General features: G+C 40.1%; 1 protein-coding gene across 1 annotated transcript in view; it reads right to left on the bottom strand.

Annotated features, from left to right (window-relative positions):
• Positions 1-15,680, bottom strand: part of LOC132820329 (sodium- and chloride-dependent neutral and basic amino acid transporter B(0+)-like) — a 34,689-nt gene extending 19,009 nt beyond the window's left edge. Inside the window, exons 1-6 of the mRNA XM_060832352.1 lie at positions 15,533-15,680; positions 13,424-13,555; positions 9,513-9,680; positions 8,202-8,340; positions 4,428-4,560; positions 3,601-3,741 (exon numbers count right to left, since the gene is read on the bottom strand). Coding sequence (XP_060688335.1) covers positions 3,601-3,741; positions 4,428-4,560; positions 8,202-8,340; positions 9,513-9,680; positions 13,424-13,529 — 687 coding nt within the window. The 5' untranslated portion in view covers positions 13,530-13,555; positions 15,533-15,680. The remainder of the gene's footprint in view (positions 1-3,600; positions 3,742-4,427; positions 4,561-8,201; positions 8,341-9,512; positions 9,681-13,423; positions 13,556-15,532) is intronic.
• Positions 15,681-17,822: the final 2,142 nt, after the last annotated feature.

Below are 17,822 nucleotides of genomic sequence, written 5' to 3'. Positions count from 1 at the left end.
TTATCTTCTATGTCTCAATCAAGTCACCTCTCAACCTTCTTCTCTCAAATGAAAACAATCTTAAGTCCCTCAGCATTTCCTCATAAGACCTTCCCTCCGTACCAGACAACGTCCGATTAAATCTCCTCTGAACCCTTTCCAAGGCTTCCACATCCTTCCTATAATATAGTGACCAGAACTGTACACAACACTCTAAGTGTGGTCGCACCAGAGTTTTGTACAGCTGCAGCATGACCTCATGGTTCCAAAACTTTATCTCTTTACCAATAAAAGCTAACACACCATATGCCTTCTTAACAACTCCCAACATGGGTGGCAATTTTCAAGGATCTATGTACATGCACACCAAGATCTCTATGCTCATCTATACTACCAAGCATCTTACCATTAGCCCAGTAGTCTGCATGCCTGCTACTCCTTCCAAAGTGAATCACCTCACACTTTTTGCATAAAACTCAATTGCCACCTCTTAGCCCAGTTCTGTAGTTTATACATCTCCTTCTGCAACCTGCAACTTCTTTCAACACTATCTACAACTCCATCAACCTGTCATCCGCAAATTTACTAACCCATTCTTCTATGCCTTTGTTTATAAAAATGACAAACACCAGTGGCCCCAAAACAGATCATTGTGGTAATTCACTAGTAACTGAACTCCAGGATGAACATTTCCTATCAACCACCAACCTGTCTTCTTTCAGCCAGCCAATTTCTGATCCAAACTGCCAAATCACGCTCAATCCCAAGCCTCTGCATTTTGTGCAACAGCCTACAGTAGTGAACCCTATCAAACCCCTTACTGAAATCCATATTCACCATATCAACTGCTTTACCCTCATTTATCTGGTGGGTCACCTTCTCATGAGGCATGACCTATCCTTCAAAAACCCATATTGACTATTCCTAATTAACTTATTCCTTTCTAGATGATTATAAATCCTATCTCTTATAAACTTTTCCAACTTTACCCACAACCAAAGTAAGGTTCACTGATCTAATAATTACCAGGGTTGTCTGTACTCCCTTTTTTGGGCAAGGGAACAACATTTGTTATCCTCCAGTCTTCTGATTATTCCTATAGACAATGACAATGTAAAGATCAAAGCTAAAGGTTCGGCAATCTCCTCCCTGGCTTCCCAGAGAATCCTGGGATAAATTCCGTCCAGCGCAGGGGACTTATCTAGTTTTACACTTTCCAGAATTGCTAACATCTCCTCCTTCTAATGATCACAATCCCACCTAGTCTGGTAGCCTTTATCTCAGTATTCTCCTCGACAACATTGTGTTTTTCTAGTGTGAATAATGATGAAAAGTATTCATTTGGTGCTTCCTTGATCACCTTTAACTCCCCGCACAACTTCCCACTACTATTCTTGGTTGGCTCTAATCTTACTCTGGTCATTCTTGTATTCCTGATATGTCTATAAAATGACTTATGGATTTCCTTGATCCTATCCGCCAAGGACTTCTCATGTCCCCTCCTGGCTCTACTTAGCTCTCTCTTTAGGCCTTTCCTGGCTAACTTGTAACTCTCGAGCGTGCTAACTAAGCCTTCACATCTCACCCGAACATAAGCCTTCTTCTTCCTCTTGACAAGAGATTCAACTTCTTCAGTAAACCACAGCTCCCTCGCTCACCACTTCCTCCCTGCCTGACAAGTGCATACTTATCAAGGATGTGCAGTAGCTGTTCCTTGAATAAACTCCACATTTCAAATGTGCCCATCCCCTGGCGCTTTCTTCCCCATCCTATGCATCTTAAAACTTGCCTAATCGCATTGTAATTACCTTTCCCACAGCTGTAACTTTTGCACTATGGTTTATACCTATCCCTTCCCATCACTAAAGTAAACATAACAGAATTGTGGTCACTATCACCAAAGTGCTCACCTACGTCCAAATCTAACACCTGGCCAGGTTCATTAACCAGTACCAAATCTAATGTAGCTATGCCCCTTGTTGGCCTGTCTGCATACTGTGTCAGGAAATCCTTTTGCATACATCAAACAAAAACTGAGCCATCTAAAGTACTTGAACTATAGTATTTCCAGTCAATATTTAGAAAGCTAAAATCCCCCACAACAACTACCCTATCACTGTCGCTCCTATCGAGAATCATCTTTGCTATCCTATCCTCTACATCTCTGGAACTATTTGGAGGCCAAAGAAATCTCCCAACAGGGTGATCTCTCCTTACCTGTTTCTAACCACAGCCCATACTACATCGGAAGATGAGTCCTCAGGCGTCCTTTCTGCAACCGTTATACTGTCCTTGACTAACAATGCTTCACCCTGCCTCCTTTTACCATTCTCTCTCTCTAAGTCTCAGAACCTTCAATAACCATTCCTGTCCTTGCTCCACCCATGTCTCTGAAATGGCCACAACATTGAAATCCCAGGTACCAACCCAACCTGAAAGTTCACCCACCTTATTCTGGATGTTCCTGGCGTTGAGGTAGACACATTTCAAACCAACTTCTTGCTTGTCAGTGCCCTCTTAAGACCTTGAAACCTTGTTTCTGACCTCATTACTCTCAACCTCCTGTATACTCAAATGACAATTTAGTTTCTTATCCTCCTGCTGAATTAGTTTAATCCCACCCAAAGAGCATTAGCAAATATCCCACCTCCCACCTTCCCCCAACCCCCCCCCCCCCCACCCCCCCACAACTCCCCCATCCCCTCCCCCAGAATATTGGCACTCCTCTGGTTCAGATGAAGATCGTCCTGTTTGTAGAGGTCCCAAGGTCCCACCTACCCTAGAAAGAATCCCAATTATCCAGGTTTCTGAAACCCTCCCTCCTGCACCATCCCAGTAGCCATGTGTTCAACTCTTCTCTCTCCCTATTCCTTGCCTCGCTTGCACATGGCACGGGCAACAAACCAGAGATAACAACTATGTTTGTTCTAGCTCTAAGTTTCCACCCCACCTCCCTGAATTTCTGCCTTAAATCCCCATATCTCTTCCGACCTATGTCATTGGTGCCTTTGTGGACCACGACTTGGAGTTATTCCCCCTCCGCTTCAAGAATCCCGAAAACATGATCAGATCGTGAACCCTGGCATCTGGGAGACAACATATCAACTGTGAGTCTCTCTCATTCCCACAGAACCTCCTATCTGTCCCCAATGATTAGTGTTCTGTTCCTCTCGCCCCTTTCCTTCTGAGCAACAGGGACAGACTCTGTGCCAGAGACCTGTGTCCCATTGCTTACCCCTGGTAAGTCAGCACTTACCCCCCACCAACAGTATCCAAAATGCTATACCTGCTGTTAAGGTGGACAGCCATAGGAGATGCTTACACTTCCTCACTGTTTCCCGTCCTGCCCCCTGACGGTCACCTATCTACCTTCTTCTGTTACCTTAGGTGTGTCTATCTCCTTATAGCTCCTTTCAATAACCTTCTCTGCCTCCCGAATAATCTGAGGTTCATCCAGCTCCAGCTCCAGTTCCCTAACCAGGTTTTCGAGGAGCTGGGATTGGGTGCACTTCTGCAGGAGGAACATTTAACTTCCCTTACCTCCATTCCCAGTATTCTGAATTCCCAACAAGACTACTAAAAAACTAAGAAAAAGAAAAAAAAATACTTTGTTCTAATTACCTGAGCATCAGCCAGTTTGGAGAAGTCTGACTGGCTTCCGATGTAGAATTCAATTCCTTTAGAGGCTCCCTCCAGTGTCAGCCCTCGGATCAGGAGTATAGTCAAAGCCACATATGGGAATGTTGCAGTGAAGTAAACCACCTAACCATGGAGAATAATTTTTTTAGATTTTCCTATATAGGCTGGTACAACATTTACGGTATTGAGTCCAAATCAATGGAAAATATATAGGATTGGATTGTAATCAGTGCAGAGAGTGAAACAATGTTATTGAAGGAATAATAATGCACAAAGGGAATATTTAACATTGATATGCTCTATCGTGACAGAATTTTAATAATATAATCATATCTCATTTATTTCTCATATTCAGTAAAACATCAGATTTAATAGAAAAAAAAAGAACAGAATTCATTCCTCACTTTAATAGCCTGGGTTTCTTTCCCATTCTCGTTGTCCAGACAAATCTCATTTTATTCAAATAAAACCTGACCCTAATCTGTCCAGTTCTGCACAGTCTTCCACAGCAATTGGAAATTCCCCCAGCATCTCTGCCCCAGGGACTGAAACCCTCAGAATGAGGGAGACATTGCAGGGGTTTGGGAGGAATTGCTGCTGTTCTTTCCCTCAGGTGAAAGATCTTCAGATCTCCCTCAGGCCTAAAGTATTGACGAATTATGGATCTCCAACTCCCCAAACAAACATTATTAACGTCATCACAGAGATTAACCAGCCACTTCATAAATCATTTATAAATTCTAGTTTTATTGTCACAGAAATCTGTACCTTGTCACTAGTTTTAATTCTATTCATCACCAATCATTTACCTTCCCTGATGATTTGATTCCCTTCGATAACGCTGCCCCCACCATCAATCGGACCAGAAGCAGACAGAGGGCTAAATACCAGACTATCTCCCCAGTCTCATCCATTGAACTGGATCGTCGTAAAACTCCTTTACTAAAGAAAATGATAACTAAAAACATTGTCTGTCAGCATAGTATTTAATTCACACAATGACAAACACACAGAAGCTGACAGTCAAATAAAAACAGATTTAACAGTTAACCAACATAAAGACAACCAGTTAAACGTTTAGAAATGAATTAATATGTTGAGTTGTGATTAAACTTATGAACTTTCTCCGTGTCTCCTGACTTTCTAAAGATATGATATTATTTAAACAGTGAGTGATTTACAAGAGAACTGATTTGATTTGATGGGGTTCTGACAGCTTCGTTAACTGCTGCACATTATACTATTGAAACTATCTGTGTAGTCACTGTAGCCTCAAATATTTGATCCCAGTTCAGGATGTTATGGGCCAGACCAAAACCCCCCAGAATAGATTAAGAAGGTAGCCTAGACCCTAACTCTTTCTTATTTTCAAAGTAAATCCAAGGTGTTTTGTATTCCTGATATAATTTGATTGGTCAAACTACTCAACGGTAAACAAAACACAATTTATTCTTACACTATAGCTAAAATACAACGAAAGAGAAAAAAAGAAAATAATTAGCTTGGTTGTAACTCTATTGGAAAACGTTTAAAATCACACAACACCAGGTTATAGTCCAACAGGTTTAATTGGAAGCACACTAGCTTTCGGAGCGACTCTCCTTCATCAGGTGATAGTGGAGGGCTCAATCTTAACACACAGAATTTATAGCAAACACATTTTAATCTAAAAAGAGAGATAATGGAGTTTTACATATATTCATACAGTTTTTGAGCAAAGTACAATGTAACCCTGCAAGTACAAATTTGCAGGGTTACATTGTACTTTGCTGAAAAACTGCATGCATTCATGTAGAACTCTGAGCTCAAAAACTGCATGAATTTATGTAAAACTCCATTATCTCACCTTTTAGATTAAGATCAATCTAAACATCATGGCATAGACAGAGAACACAGGGGGCTAACACCTTCAACATATTGTCCAGCTATCACCATTGTTAACAGATAACCTGAGAATGCAACATTTTTTAAAAAAAGGTTTTGTGATTTACACATGAAAGAAGTGAAACTATCATTGTATTCTAACAGATGAAAGGCTTAACAATCAATTTTTCAATGTGTAATTTCAGTTACATCACACTGTAAATGTTTGCTTTAAATTCTGTGTGTTAAGATTGAGCCCTCCATTATCACCTGATGGAGCATCGCTCCAAAAGCAATGTGCTTCCAATTAAACCTGTTGGACTATAACCTGGTGTTGTGTGATTTTTAACTTTGTACACCCCAGTCCAACACTGGCATCTCCAAATCATGACTATTGGAAAACGTAACACAATAAAAGATTAGTTAGCAACTAAACAGTAACTATTCCAATATAGTAACATTCCATAGACACACACTTGGGAAAAGGCATATTCAACAAAACAGATTGTTTCACCTGCAATTCACTGAGTTTTCACTGGGCACCTCAACATCTCTGACTTTAAAACAAAAGGATAAAACAACTTCTTTAAGCAATAGTATTGTTACAAGGACTACAGAGTCAGGATGTGTAAATACTCTAGGATGGCAGATTTTCATTCTGTTGGAAGGGAAAGGTGTTAGCAGATGGAAACTGATGGTATGTAGTTGAGCAGATGAAAATGGGTGATCTGAGAAACAACCCAGAGGCTGTTACTGCAGAGGCAAAGTGGACAAATGTCTGACCTTTGTGCACTGATACTTTGTCAAATCATTGAATTAACAATAAATCAAAAAACAGCACCTCGGCCATCTTGTCTTATACCCCTTCACCCCAGTTTACTCCCCATGCGCTATCCATGCCAACACATTATCTCATGCCATTACCAGTGTCATGGGTCCTCATTCTCCCCCATGCTAACCTATTCTTCATAATACATAACCAATAGCCCTAATATCCTCCATAGTTGATAAATTGTGGTGCTGGAAAAGGCACAGCAGGTCAGGCAGCATCCGAGGAGCAAGAGAGTCGATGTTTTGGGCAGGTCCCTTTTTCAGGACTGGAGAGGAGGAAGAAGCCACACAAGGCCATCTGCAAACTGGAAGAGGAATACCTCATCTTCCATTTCATGAGCCTACATCCATACGGTATAAACATTAAACTCACCTGTTTCCAAATCTCCCCTCCCTCCATCCCATCCCAGATTCAACACACCCCACCTCATTCTCATCTCTGCTCCACCCTTCCCACAACCTATCACTATCACCTTCTTCTTTCAACCACATTGCCTCAGTTTCTCCTCGCCCTAACCCCCCCTCCCCATTTATCTCTCAACACCCTTCCCCCTCCTCAGCCCTGAAGAAGGGTCCTGCCCAAAATGTTGATCCTCTTGTTCCTCAGGTGTTGCCTGACCTGCAGTGCCTTTTTCAGGGTCACACTTTATCAACTGTGATTTATCCTGCATCTGCAGTCTCCATTGTCTCCTCATATCCTCCATGCCAACCTATAGCCTCTGTGACATCAATAGACATTTTCTGTTTAAACCTACCAACTTGTCCAATATTCACCATGGGCAGAACTCAGGACACTTGTGAAGATTAAAGAAATTTTTCATTGACCATTAATTTAATTGCTATTTCAAAAGAAATGCCTTCATTGAGAATACATCTTACTGCCTTTCATTCCTTATGAATACATACACTGGAATTCATGATGACCTCACTGTCAATCAAACTGTGAACTGGCATCACATTGTAATAATGAATGGTTGTGAAATTAGCACCAATTCTGTTCTGATAACCCTCAATCCTATGTCAAGATCAAGTACATTTTTGTTAAGCACTGTAGACAGTTTTGCTTCAATTAATTAGAGGGCATGTGTTTTTAATACCTTGAAAGATTGACCAATTTTCTTGACAATGGAGTTGACATATCCTTTTGAAAGAGTTTATGCATTTCTTCCCACATTCAAGTCTAATTTTAGCAATCCCAAAGGGCAGTTGCCTCTCCAAAAGTATACCAAACCCCCCTAAGGGTGCCTAGGGAGCTTACCAAAAAGGATAATTCACCTTTCTAAGAATACTCAAAAATTCCCCTAACTAGACAGAAGAGTATAAGTTGTGTTTTGGTCGGTCCATGAGTCCATGAGTCATATCAGGCCTGAGGCAGCTGTACCTTCGTAGATGCAGTCACCTCTCTGAAGTATGCCTATACAAATTGGAATGAATCCTCATTAATCACCCTCGGCCCAAATCCCTGGTGTGAAAAATGATAAGTGCCATATTCTAGGGCAGGACTTCTGAATGTGTATCTCCATGAGCATTTTAATCACAATGGAAACCCGTCAGTTCAATCCCCAGGTCGGCTGCTTAAAGGGGTAACTGGAATCATTTGATTTCAAGAAGAATCACTTTAATTAATGGATATAAATGGATAAGAGTGATGAATATAGGTATTGCTGCATAATTGACAAATATATGCATCCGGGAGAGTATAAGCTCAGGAATGGGCCTCTGTTGTTATATCATTTTGCAAGAGGTGTACAATGTAAATTGTACCTCTAGCAATATCAAATAATTTTATGTCCATTAAACAAGGGCATTTACCAAACAACCATCTCAAGAGGAGTTACTGGCCCAGCTATGCAGGTTATAGGTGCAGCTCTCTGCAGCAATATACTTACTCCCAGTATTGCTCACTAGGACCCTGGTGAGGAATGGAGATTTCAGATCCATTCGGACAAGTTTCATTGTTTGTCTGCAGCCATGTCGTATTAACGATTTCAAAATATCCATCATTCAGAGTGAGATTGCAGAGTGGGTCTAGATTGCATAAAACTTGTTTTAGAATTACCCTTCATTAAGAACAAAGCAGTCACTTCTAATCAGATAATTAGGACTGGAGCTTCACCCTGCCTGAATCAGCCTCATCCCTTTTATTACACTGCATCTCTAATAGTGTTTCCAAGGTTTTGTCTACAGTTCAGGTAGTCAGATTATATCAAATTTAATCTCATTAATGCTGCAAGGAACTAAGATATTTTAATTGCTTTGTTTTATAATTTTCCGTGAATCATGCACATCTTATTAACATTCTTTCTGGAATGTGGTTCTAGCAAGGCCGAAGAGAGGTAACAATTGGAACTCTATCGATTTGGCTGAGTTACATCCCTAGCCTGAGGCACCTGTCCAAGTGAGAAAAGTGACCAGACTGTTAACATTGTATGGGATAGTTTGCATGTCAGTACATTCCAATATTTGCACTAGAACTTGAACCCAGCAGATGTTCTGAGTATTTATGTATTGGAGTTGTTTTTAAATCAAATTCAGGCATAAGCACTTAATCTTTTATCATAAATGCACACATCCAAGGACACTCTCCAAGAGACAAATAAGATGGTTTCTTCATTTCTAAGAGATTTAGAAGACTAAAATGATGTGTTATTTTAATGCAAAGTGTCAGAAATAGCGACAATCTTTGTAAGACACTGAAAGAATGAGTGACAAAATCATGAGGAGATGGAAAACAGAAAGGAAGAATCTTATACAAACAGGAAAAGGATGAGATTCTGGCTGGGAAGAAACACAGAACCAAGTGGTAAAAGTGTGAAACACACAATGTACACGGTGTTGAAAGTAGGAGTCAAACAGGCGAAAGACGAAATAAAGAGTTGAAAGCGTAAAACATAAAATGAAACAATAAGCAGACAGGTATATACAGAAAAAGACATGCCAGTTTAAAGTAAAATGTTATCAGTATGCAACAGATTGGCACTCAAGCTAATTTACTTTCAATAAAGATTTAGACTATCCAGTATCCTGAAAGTTCAAACACTCACACATGTAAATCACCGTTATCCAACTTTGCTGCTGTAATATCAAAATGAAGATAGCCAGTGAAAGTACTGACAATATTTTCTTCCTTCACCTTTTAAACAGAATGAACAATCAATAATCAGGGTCTACAATTCCCCCAGTAAATGTGAGCCTTGTACCTTTGGGAGTCCTGCTGCATGTTTCATCTGCTCCCCACCAGCTGAAGCAGTCTGTCCATGGCAGAGGTGATTGGAAGGAAGCAAACAAGTAGTACAGACTGGAGGCGAGGATGCAGGAGTAAGAAATGTTGGCAAATGTCGATGAAAGCACCATTGTAATCCCCACACCTTAAAATAGAATGAAGGAATACAAGTTCAATAAGGTAGATTTCAAGCAGATTCAGCTGGATAACTAAGCAAATGTCTTTGTTCGGAATCAGTAAAACATTAATCTCTGCAATGCGAATTCATTTTTGTTATTTTCCTATATTCATTCGGTAATCTAGGCCCAAAGCACACTTTTTTAAGCCAGCTAGTTACAAACAAGATACCACAATATTCCAGATACAAAAGATTTTTCAAAGCACCAGAAAACATCTGGCCCAGTTCATCACAAGCTTGCAGATCCAGTCAGGGAGAGGCTGGAGAAAATCCATAGAATCAACTTCCATTTTTCTTATGATTCCAAGCTAAAATTCCATATATCGGACTTCTATCTCTACCACGTACTGAAGAGTGGCTTTTCAAAGTAATAAACTATATTCAGTTTCACCAAATCTGTGATAAAATGTCTCTCCCCAAACCTTTTTTTTATTCCTGACACGAACTCCATTCCTTAATCATTATTTCCACCTCTGGCTAATCTCTAAACCCGACTCGAAGTTTTAGCAAATTTGGTTTTGTGCTTAAAGCTAAGATGAATTTCCTACCTGTCCCTCAATTCAAGGATGATGCTGACTTACAGTCATGTGTTTCAGTTCATAGATCATCATATGAATTTTTAGCCGACAGAACTTTGGACACATGGGATAGGAGATCCTACAAGATAGAGGGATCTGCACTACAGATTTATTTCCCTTTCTTCACTGCAGCAGCTGACTCATTATTAACTCCAATGGACTCAAACCATAATACAGCATATTTATTCATCATTCATGGGATTTTGACACCCCTGGTCAAGCCAGCATTCTTTGTGCATTCCTGAATAGCCTGGAGAAAGTGTGGTGAGCTGTCTTCTTAAACTACTGCAATGTCCAGGTCACATGAACAACTGATTGTCTTGAATTAATTGTTAGGACAAACAAAGCAGGGAATATATGATGAATGTAGGACCCTGGCAAGTACTGAGGATCAGAGGGATTTTATTGTACATGCCCACTAAAGCCTTAAGGCATCAGGACAGGTGAATAAATTGGTTACGCTGGCATATGGCATTCTCACCTTGATTAGTTGAGGCATAGAGTATAAGAGCCGGGAGGTTATGCTGGAACTGTACGAAACAATTATAGCCACAGTTATAGCATTGCATGCAGTTCTGGAATCCACATTGTCGGAGGGATGTGATAGCACGTGAGAGGGCACAGAGGAGATTTATCAAGATGTTGCCTCAGCTGGAGAGTTTCAGTTATGAAGAGTGATTGGACAGACTAGGGTTGTTTTCCTAAGAACAGAGGAATTTAAGAAGGAATAGGATTGAGATTTATAAAATTATGAGGGCGTACATAGGGTAGACAGGAAGAAACTTCTCCCTTTGATGGAGGGATCAATGACCAGGGGCGTAGATTTAAGGTAAGGCAAAGAAGGTATAGAGGAGATGTGAGAAAAAAAAAACTATTTCACTCAGAGGATGCTAAGGATCTGGAACTCACTGCCTGCAGGGAGAAGGCCTCATAATATTTAAGAAGTTTTTAGATATGCAGTTGTGGTGCCAAAAGATACAAGGCTATGGACTAAGTCATAGAGTCAAAGCGCAGAAAATGGGATTAGAATTCTTACAGTGTGGAAGCAGGCCACTTAGCCCATCAAGTCCCCACCTACCCTCTGAAGAGCATTCCCAGGCCCATCCCCCTACTCTAACCCCGTAACTCTGCATTTCCCATGGCTAACATACCTTGCAAGTACAACCCTGAACTCAACAGGGCAATTTAGCATTTCCAATCCATTTAACAGACACATCTTTGTAATATGGGAGGAAACTAGAGCGCCTGGAGGATACCCACGCAGACATGGAGAGAACTCCACACAGTCACCTGACGGTAGTATCGAACCGGATTCCCTGGCACTGAGGCAACAGTACTAACCACTAGAACTAAAATTAACAAGGGTTAATAGCTGTTTTTGACTGATGCAGACACAATGAGCCAAAGGGCTTTTTTCCTGTGCTCTTGATTCCTATGACTCTGTGAGGCCATCTGTGTGTGCAGCCATTAGCACATTTTAGAGCAGGGCCCCTCCACCCAGCTGCAGAACCTGGGACAACACTGACTTTGTAGAGGGAGGGAAAGGAAAGAAAAACCTTACACAGGTCATGGGTGACACAGTACCGTATTTAAATTCTTACATTTGCATAAACATATCTGTTTGTTTGAGTCTCTGCCTAGCCCCATATGTGACTGTGTCTCTGGGAGGCTTAAGTTCATATCTATACAGGATGTACTATGGATCAATATTTATGTCGACAATCTCATGCATCATATGGAACTGAAATGAACAAAATGTATACAAAGCAATGGGATCCAATGACAGCAATTCTCCTCTTGATCAACATCCTTATTCTTTTACTGACGTCTGTGTACAAAAGTATTGGGTGTTGCATGAAGTGATCAATATTGTCGAAAGCAAGGAGTTGTACAGCACTTAGGGAGCCAATGCATTAGGAATTGAATTGGATTTATTGTCACATGTGCCGCAGCACAGTGAAAAGCTTTGTCTTGTAAGTAATACAGACAGATCGCATTGTTAAATAGCATAGATAAGTAAATAGTAGATAAACAGCAGTAAAACCAAAAAAAAACACACACAGGTAAAGGCAAATGCTAAGAGCTTTTGAGTCCATTCAGTATTCTAACAACAGTAGAGTAGAAACTGTTTTGAAATGGATGGCCAGGATTTATGAAATCTGTAGGCCCATGCCCTGTACAATGCATGGGTCCTTGTGTAATGTACTGGTCCTCTAAAGGGCCTTGCATTGGTGGGTCTTGCATGCCCCCTCCCTCAAAGATTGAGACACCTAACTAGTCCAACTACTTTGAACTCTGGAGCATTTAGCTGAGTTCAAATGGTTTGTTCTCACTAGCTTAATATTAAATATACTTCCCAACTTAACACACCAGGGCATGCCAATGAGAGGTGGCCAACAAATATTTGCTTTGCCAGCAAACTTCGAAGGGCCTATACTATGCTCTACTGTTCTATGTTCTATTAGTCAGAGACAGGGCATAAATGGCTATCACAAGGGGCATAATTTTAAGGTGATTGAAGAAAGGTTCAGGGGAAATGTCAGAGGTAGGTTCTTTACACAGAGAGTGGTGAATGTATGGAATGCACCAAGGTGGTAATAGAGTCAGATACATTAGTGACATTTAAGCGACACTTGGATAGGCACATTAAACGATATATAGGTTAGTTTGATCTTAGAGTAGGACTAAAGGTCGGCACAACATCAAGGGCTGAAAGGCCTGCACTGTGCTCTACTGTGCTGTACTGTTCTATGTTCCGTGTATTCATAGTCAACCAAGAGAAATTTGTTAAAATCAATGGAAAGTATTTATCCATCTCCACCAAATCCATTCAATGGCTGATGAGCCACCAATTGCATCAAAATCAAATGAGTTAAAAAAACACTCGTCTTTTAATTAGTAACTCCTTTGGAAAAATTATAAAACCATGCTCACAATGAAACGGAAGACTGAGCATTCTCTTGACATCTGGCCAAAACTATAAGAAAATAAAACAATTCACTCATTGATGAGGTAGAAACATTGGACTTTTTAAAAGTCTACTATCAATCAGATTGCATGTAACTTTAATTATTAGTTATAATATACCATTTATTATCATAAATAAATAACATTTGTTCAACAGATAGCCACCTTGTAATATTGGCACAGCTTTCCACACTGCAATGGGTCCGAGGCTGGCAAACTGCCCAAAGGAAGTTTCCAAGAAAAACATTGGTATCCCAGCAAGTGTCAGCATGAGAACGTAGGGAATCAGGAATGCACCTGGAAAATATGGGAAAGGAAATGATATTTGATTGTAAAAGTGTTGGAATGATCACTTTATGATTGCAGTTTTTTGATTGCTTCTTTATTCCAGACACACATTCAGTCTGAAAGCTGGATTGCAGTGTGACTAACATCAAAAAACTCATAACTAGATGAAACAATTGGGTTTAAAAAACATAGGTAACAATCATGTGTAAGAAAAATTGACAAGCGACTTCAACAGACAATGGGAAATGATGAATACGTATTTAAATTAAGGTAATGTTAAAATAAAACTTTATTAAAGTTATGAATGAATACACCAATCATACATTCAATGCAATGAAATAAATTTAAATGTCATCATTTAAGTGCTTTGTTGAACACCCAAACAATGTAAGTAAAATGGCTACAGCAACAGCTTTCTGCCCTGCATCTTGTTTGAGGAATTAAACAGATCAATTCATATTGACACAACAGCTAAATGGTGTAATTACAAGTTTACTCAGCAACCAAATACAAATCAACAAAACAAAAGAACCAGGCGTTTATTCAACTACATTATGAATGAATGAAAAATACAACAGTCTACACTCCTTCAAGAGTTACTTCTCTCTCTCCTTTTATATTCTCGCAAACTGACCATGTCTGTGATGTTCAGTGATATTTTTTAGGGGAAAACTTGCAAGTCAACCCAATAATGGCTTTCTATGAAATCTTCTCCTCTCAAATCCTGTCTCCCTTGCAGCATGAATCACACAGGCCTTGTATGCAGGTAGAAATTTTGCTTGGATATCCTGGAGAGTCCAATTCTTTTCCAGCTGGAAGTTGGGACAGTTACAATGTTTAAAAGACATTTGGATAAGTACATAAATAGGAAAGGTTTGGAGATGTATGGGCCAAGCTCAGGCAGGCAGTATTACTTTAGTTTGGGAATATGTTGGTGTGGACTAGTTAGACCGAAGGGTCTGTTTCCATGCTGCATAATGCCATAACTCAATGAAAGGGACAACTGAAAACATAGTTGTTTATAACCTAATGTACTCAACACCTTCTTGGGAGGCTGGAGACTCAGAGTCTCACTGTGAGCACAGACGCTGCTGCCATTGTCTGAAAGGTTAAAGGGCCTAATTCTAATCTGTATCAATCAATTAATCCAGATCAAGTTTGGGACAGGTCACTTGATCTTCATTCACCTGAAATTCAAGACACAGCCCCGATATAACCCATCTTATAATCGTTATAATGATTATTCTCTTCTGTTGTGTCTTTTCTTTTGCTCTTTCATAATCCAATCCTTTTTATGTCTTGATTTCTTCTGTACCTGCTTTGGTTTTGACTCCACCTATTTAAATGAATATTTCCTTTCTATGTTATTCAGTTTACTTCACAAACCTTCACTTTGATGATGAAGGAGATATCCCATTTCTTTCCCTGTCCATTCAGATCCCACATTCCTGTTCTACGTAATTATCAACTCAGTTCAACCTGAAGGATAAGTTAACCAATTGCGGATGCTCTTAAATCATTTATTAACACATAGGATAGATAATTTTGATCAACCTGTTCAGATGTGTCATTGTACAACCTCCTTGCCCCAAGGTATGGACACTACCACTGCACAACAAGAACCTTCCAGATGCCTTGCCACAGCATAATTTGGCCCAAATATTATCTCCAACACGATTGTGGGAATGGTCAAGAAGCAAAGAATGGTATATATTCAACGGCTACACTAACTAGCACACAAATGGTGACCTACAATTACCTAGATCTGTCTAGGTAATATTTACCAGGTTCATTTATGAAGTAAATAACACATTTTCTTTTGGTTTTCTAATCAGGTTAAAATTTGAACTGATATCCTGCCTGCTCTCTTGGAAAGTATAAAAGATCTCATCATGCTGATTGAGAAAGAGATGTTTTCTTGCACATTTTCTGATAATGTCGAGCTCTTCTGTTCCTTGCCCTGTATTTTGGATTTATTTACAGTACCTCCTCCATTTCTGTAAGCCAGGAAAGGAAATCGACAGACATTGCCCAGACCCACAGCATAACCAATTATCGAGAGAAGATAGTCCGCCTTCGAGGACCAGTTACCTCGCTCCACATTCTCGTCACTTTCACCCACATGTTCATTGGTGGTAGCCTGGGGAAAAGAGAGGAAATGGCCAACTCAGATATCAGACTTTGTCCGAGTGAAATTGAATATAAAAGTATGGTTTTCACCCACTACAGAAACATTGCATTGCTTCACATTTTAAAAAAATTCTCAGTGGTTTGTGGAGATATTGACCCCAATAGAAAATCTCTTCAATCTACAACAATCAAAATCCTGAAAATCATCAGCACCTCTCAAGAGTTTACATGAATGTATTCCCATCTTTTACAAAAAGACTCACCATATCTTCTGGAAGATGTGTTCCATGGTCATTCTTTAAGAATCCAGTTAAAGCCAACTCTCGCTGGTGCATCTTTAGATCTTTGATTTATTCTGCAGTTTAAAGAGGGTTTAGAGTTTAATATGAAGAGGTTTTACTCAATATGGAGGATGGCAAAACTTTCTGGCTGTCACAAACAGCTCCTTTTTTGAGGTATTTTAGGTGTTGGAGGTGAGTTCCTTGAATTCCAGAAGCAGCAATTACTGTTTTATTTGCTGTTGCATTGTTTTAGAACTTTGAAGAAAAAAACGGTTAAAACAACAACACTTTTAAAAGGGAGAGGAACAGACAAAGGCAGCACATGGTGAGGCATGGAGAGGAGAGAGAGAGAGAGAGAGAGAGAGAAACCTACACTGCTAACTGACACAGCAGTGAACCTGTGCAGTTACTGCCTTTGCTGTTTGAATTCATGTATCACTGGACATCAGAGTGTGCCTGGGAAAATTAACAAACAGTGAAATTCACCACTTATCTGGAGGAACCTGTTTGGGAGAGGTCACAGCACAGAAACAGATAAGTGAATGTTTTTAAGTGTGGCCTCACAGTAAGTCTGCAGGAGTGAGTAGAGTGGGTTCGTTCTTGATTATATGTTTTATTGAGATACATATTGAGGGACCAGCAGGAGGTCATGGTATACATTGGAACCAATGACATAGGAAGGCAAAAGAATGAGATTCTGAAGGGAGAATGTAGAGAGTTAGGCAGGAATTTAAAAAGGGGATCCTTGAGAGTAGTAATATCTGGATAACTCCCAGTGTTGCGAGCTAGTGAGGGTAGGAATAGAGGATAGAGCAGATGAATGCATGGCTTAGGAGCTGGTGTATGGGAGAAGAATTCACATTTTTGAATTATTGGAATCTCTTCTTGAGTAGAAATGACCTTTACAAGAAGGACGGATTGCACCTAAATTGGAAGGAGTCTAACATACTGGCAGGGAGATTTGGAAGAGCTGCTCAGGATGATTTAAACTATTAAGGTGAGGGGGGTGGGATCTAGGGAGATAGAGAGTAAAGAGATCAATCTGAGACACATACAGTTGAGAACAGAAGGAAGTCAAACAGTCAGGGCAGGCAGGAACAAAGCAGAGAAGAAGGTAGGACTGATGAATTAAACTACATTTCTTTCAATGCAAGAGGTTTAACAGGGAAGGTGGATGAACTCCTGGCATGGTTCGAACATGGAACTGCGATATCATAGCAATTACAGACATGTGGCTCAGAGATGGACAGGACTAGCAGCTTAATGTTCAAGGATACACGAAGGACAGAAAAGGAAGCAAGCGAGGAGGGGGAGTGGCACCTTTGGTAAGGGATGGCATTGCAGCCATACTGAGGGAGGATATTCCTTGAAATACATTGAGGGAAGCTACTTGGGTTGAACTGAGAAATATGAAAGGGATGACTACCTTACTGGTATTGTATTATAGACCTCCTAATTGTCAGAGGGAAATTGAAAAACAGATTTGTAAGGACATCTCAGTTATCTGTAAGGATAATAGGGTAGTTATGGTAGAGGATTTTAACTTTTCAAACATAGACTGGGACTGCCATAATGTTAAGGGTTGAGGTGGCGAGAAATTTGGTAAGTGTGTACAAGAAAACTTTCTGATTCAGTGTGTGGATGTACCTACTGGAGAAGGTGTAAACTTGACCTACTCTTGGGAGATAAGGCAGGGCAGGTGACTGAGGGGAGCACTATGGGGCCAGCGACCATAATTCTATTAGTTTTAAAATAGCAATGGAAAAGGATAGACCAGATCTAAAAGGTGAAGTTCTGAATTGGAGTTGGCTAATTTTGATGGTATTAGGCAAGAACTTTCAAAAGCTGATTGGAGGCAGATGTTC

The sequence above is a fragment of the Hemiscyllium ocellatum genome, chromosome 11 (genome assembly GCF_020745735.1).
Source record: "Hemiscyllium ocellatum isolate sHemOce1 chromosome 11, sHemOce1.pat.X.cur, whole genome shotgun sequence".
Lineage (NCBI taxonomy): Eukaryota > Metazoa > Chordata > Chondrichthyes > Orectolobiformes > Hemiscylliidae > Hemiscyllium > Hemiscyllium ocellatum.
This window is presented reverse-complemented; position numbering and strand designations above follow the sequence as displayed.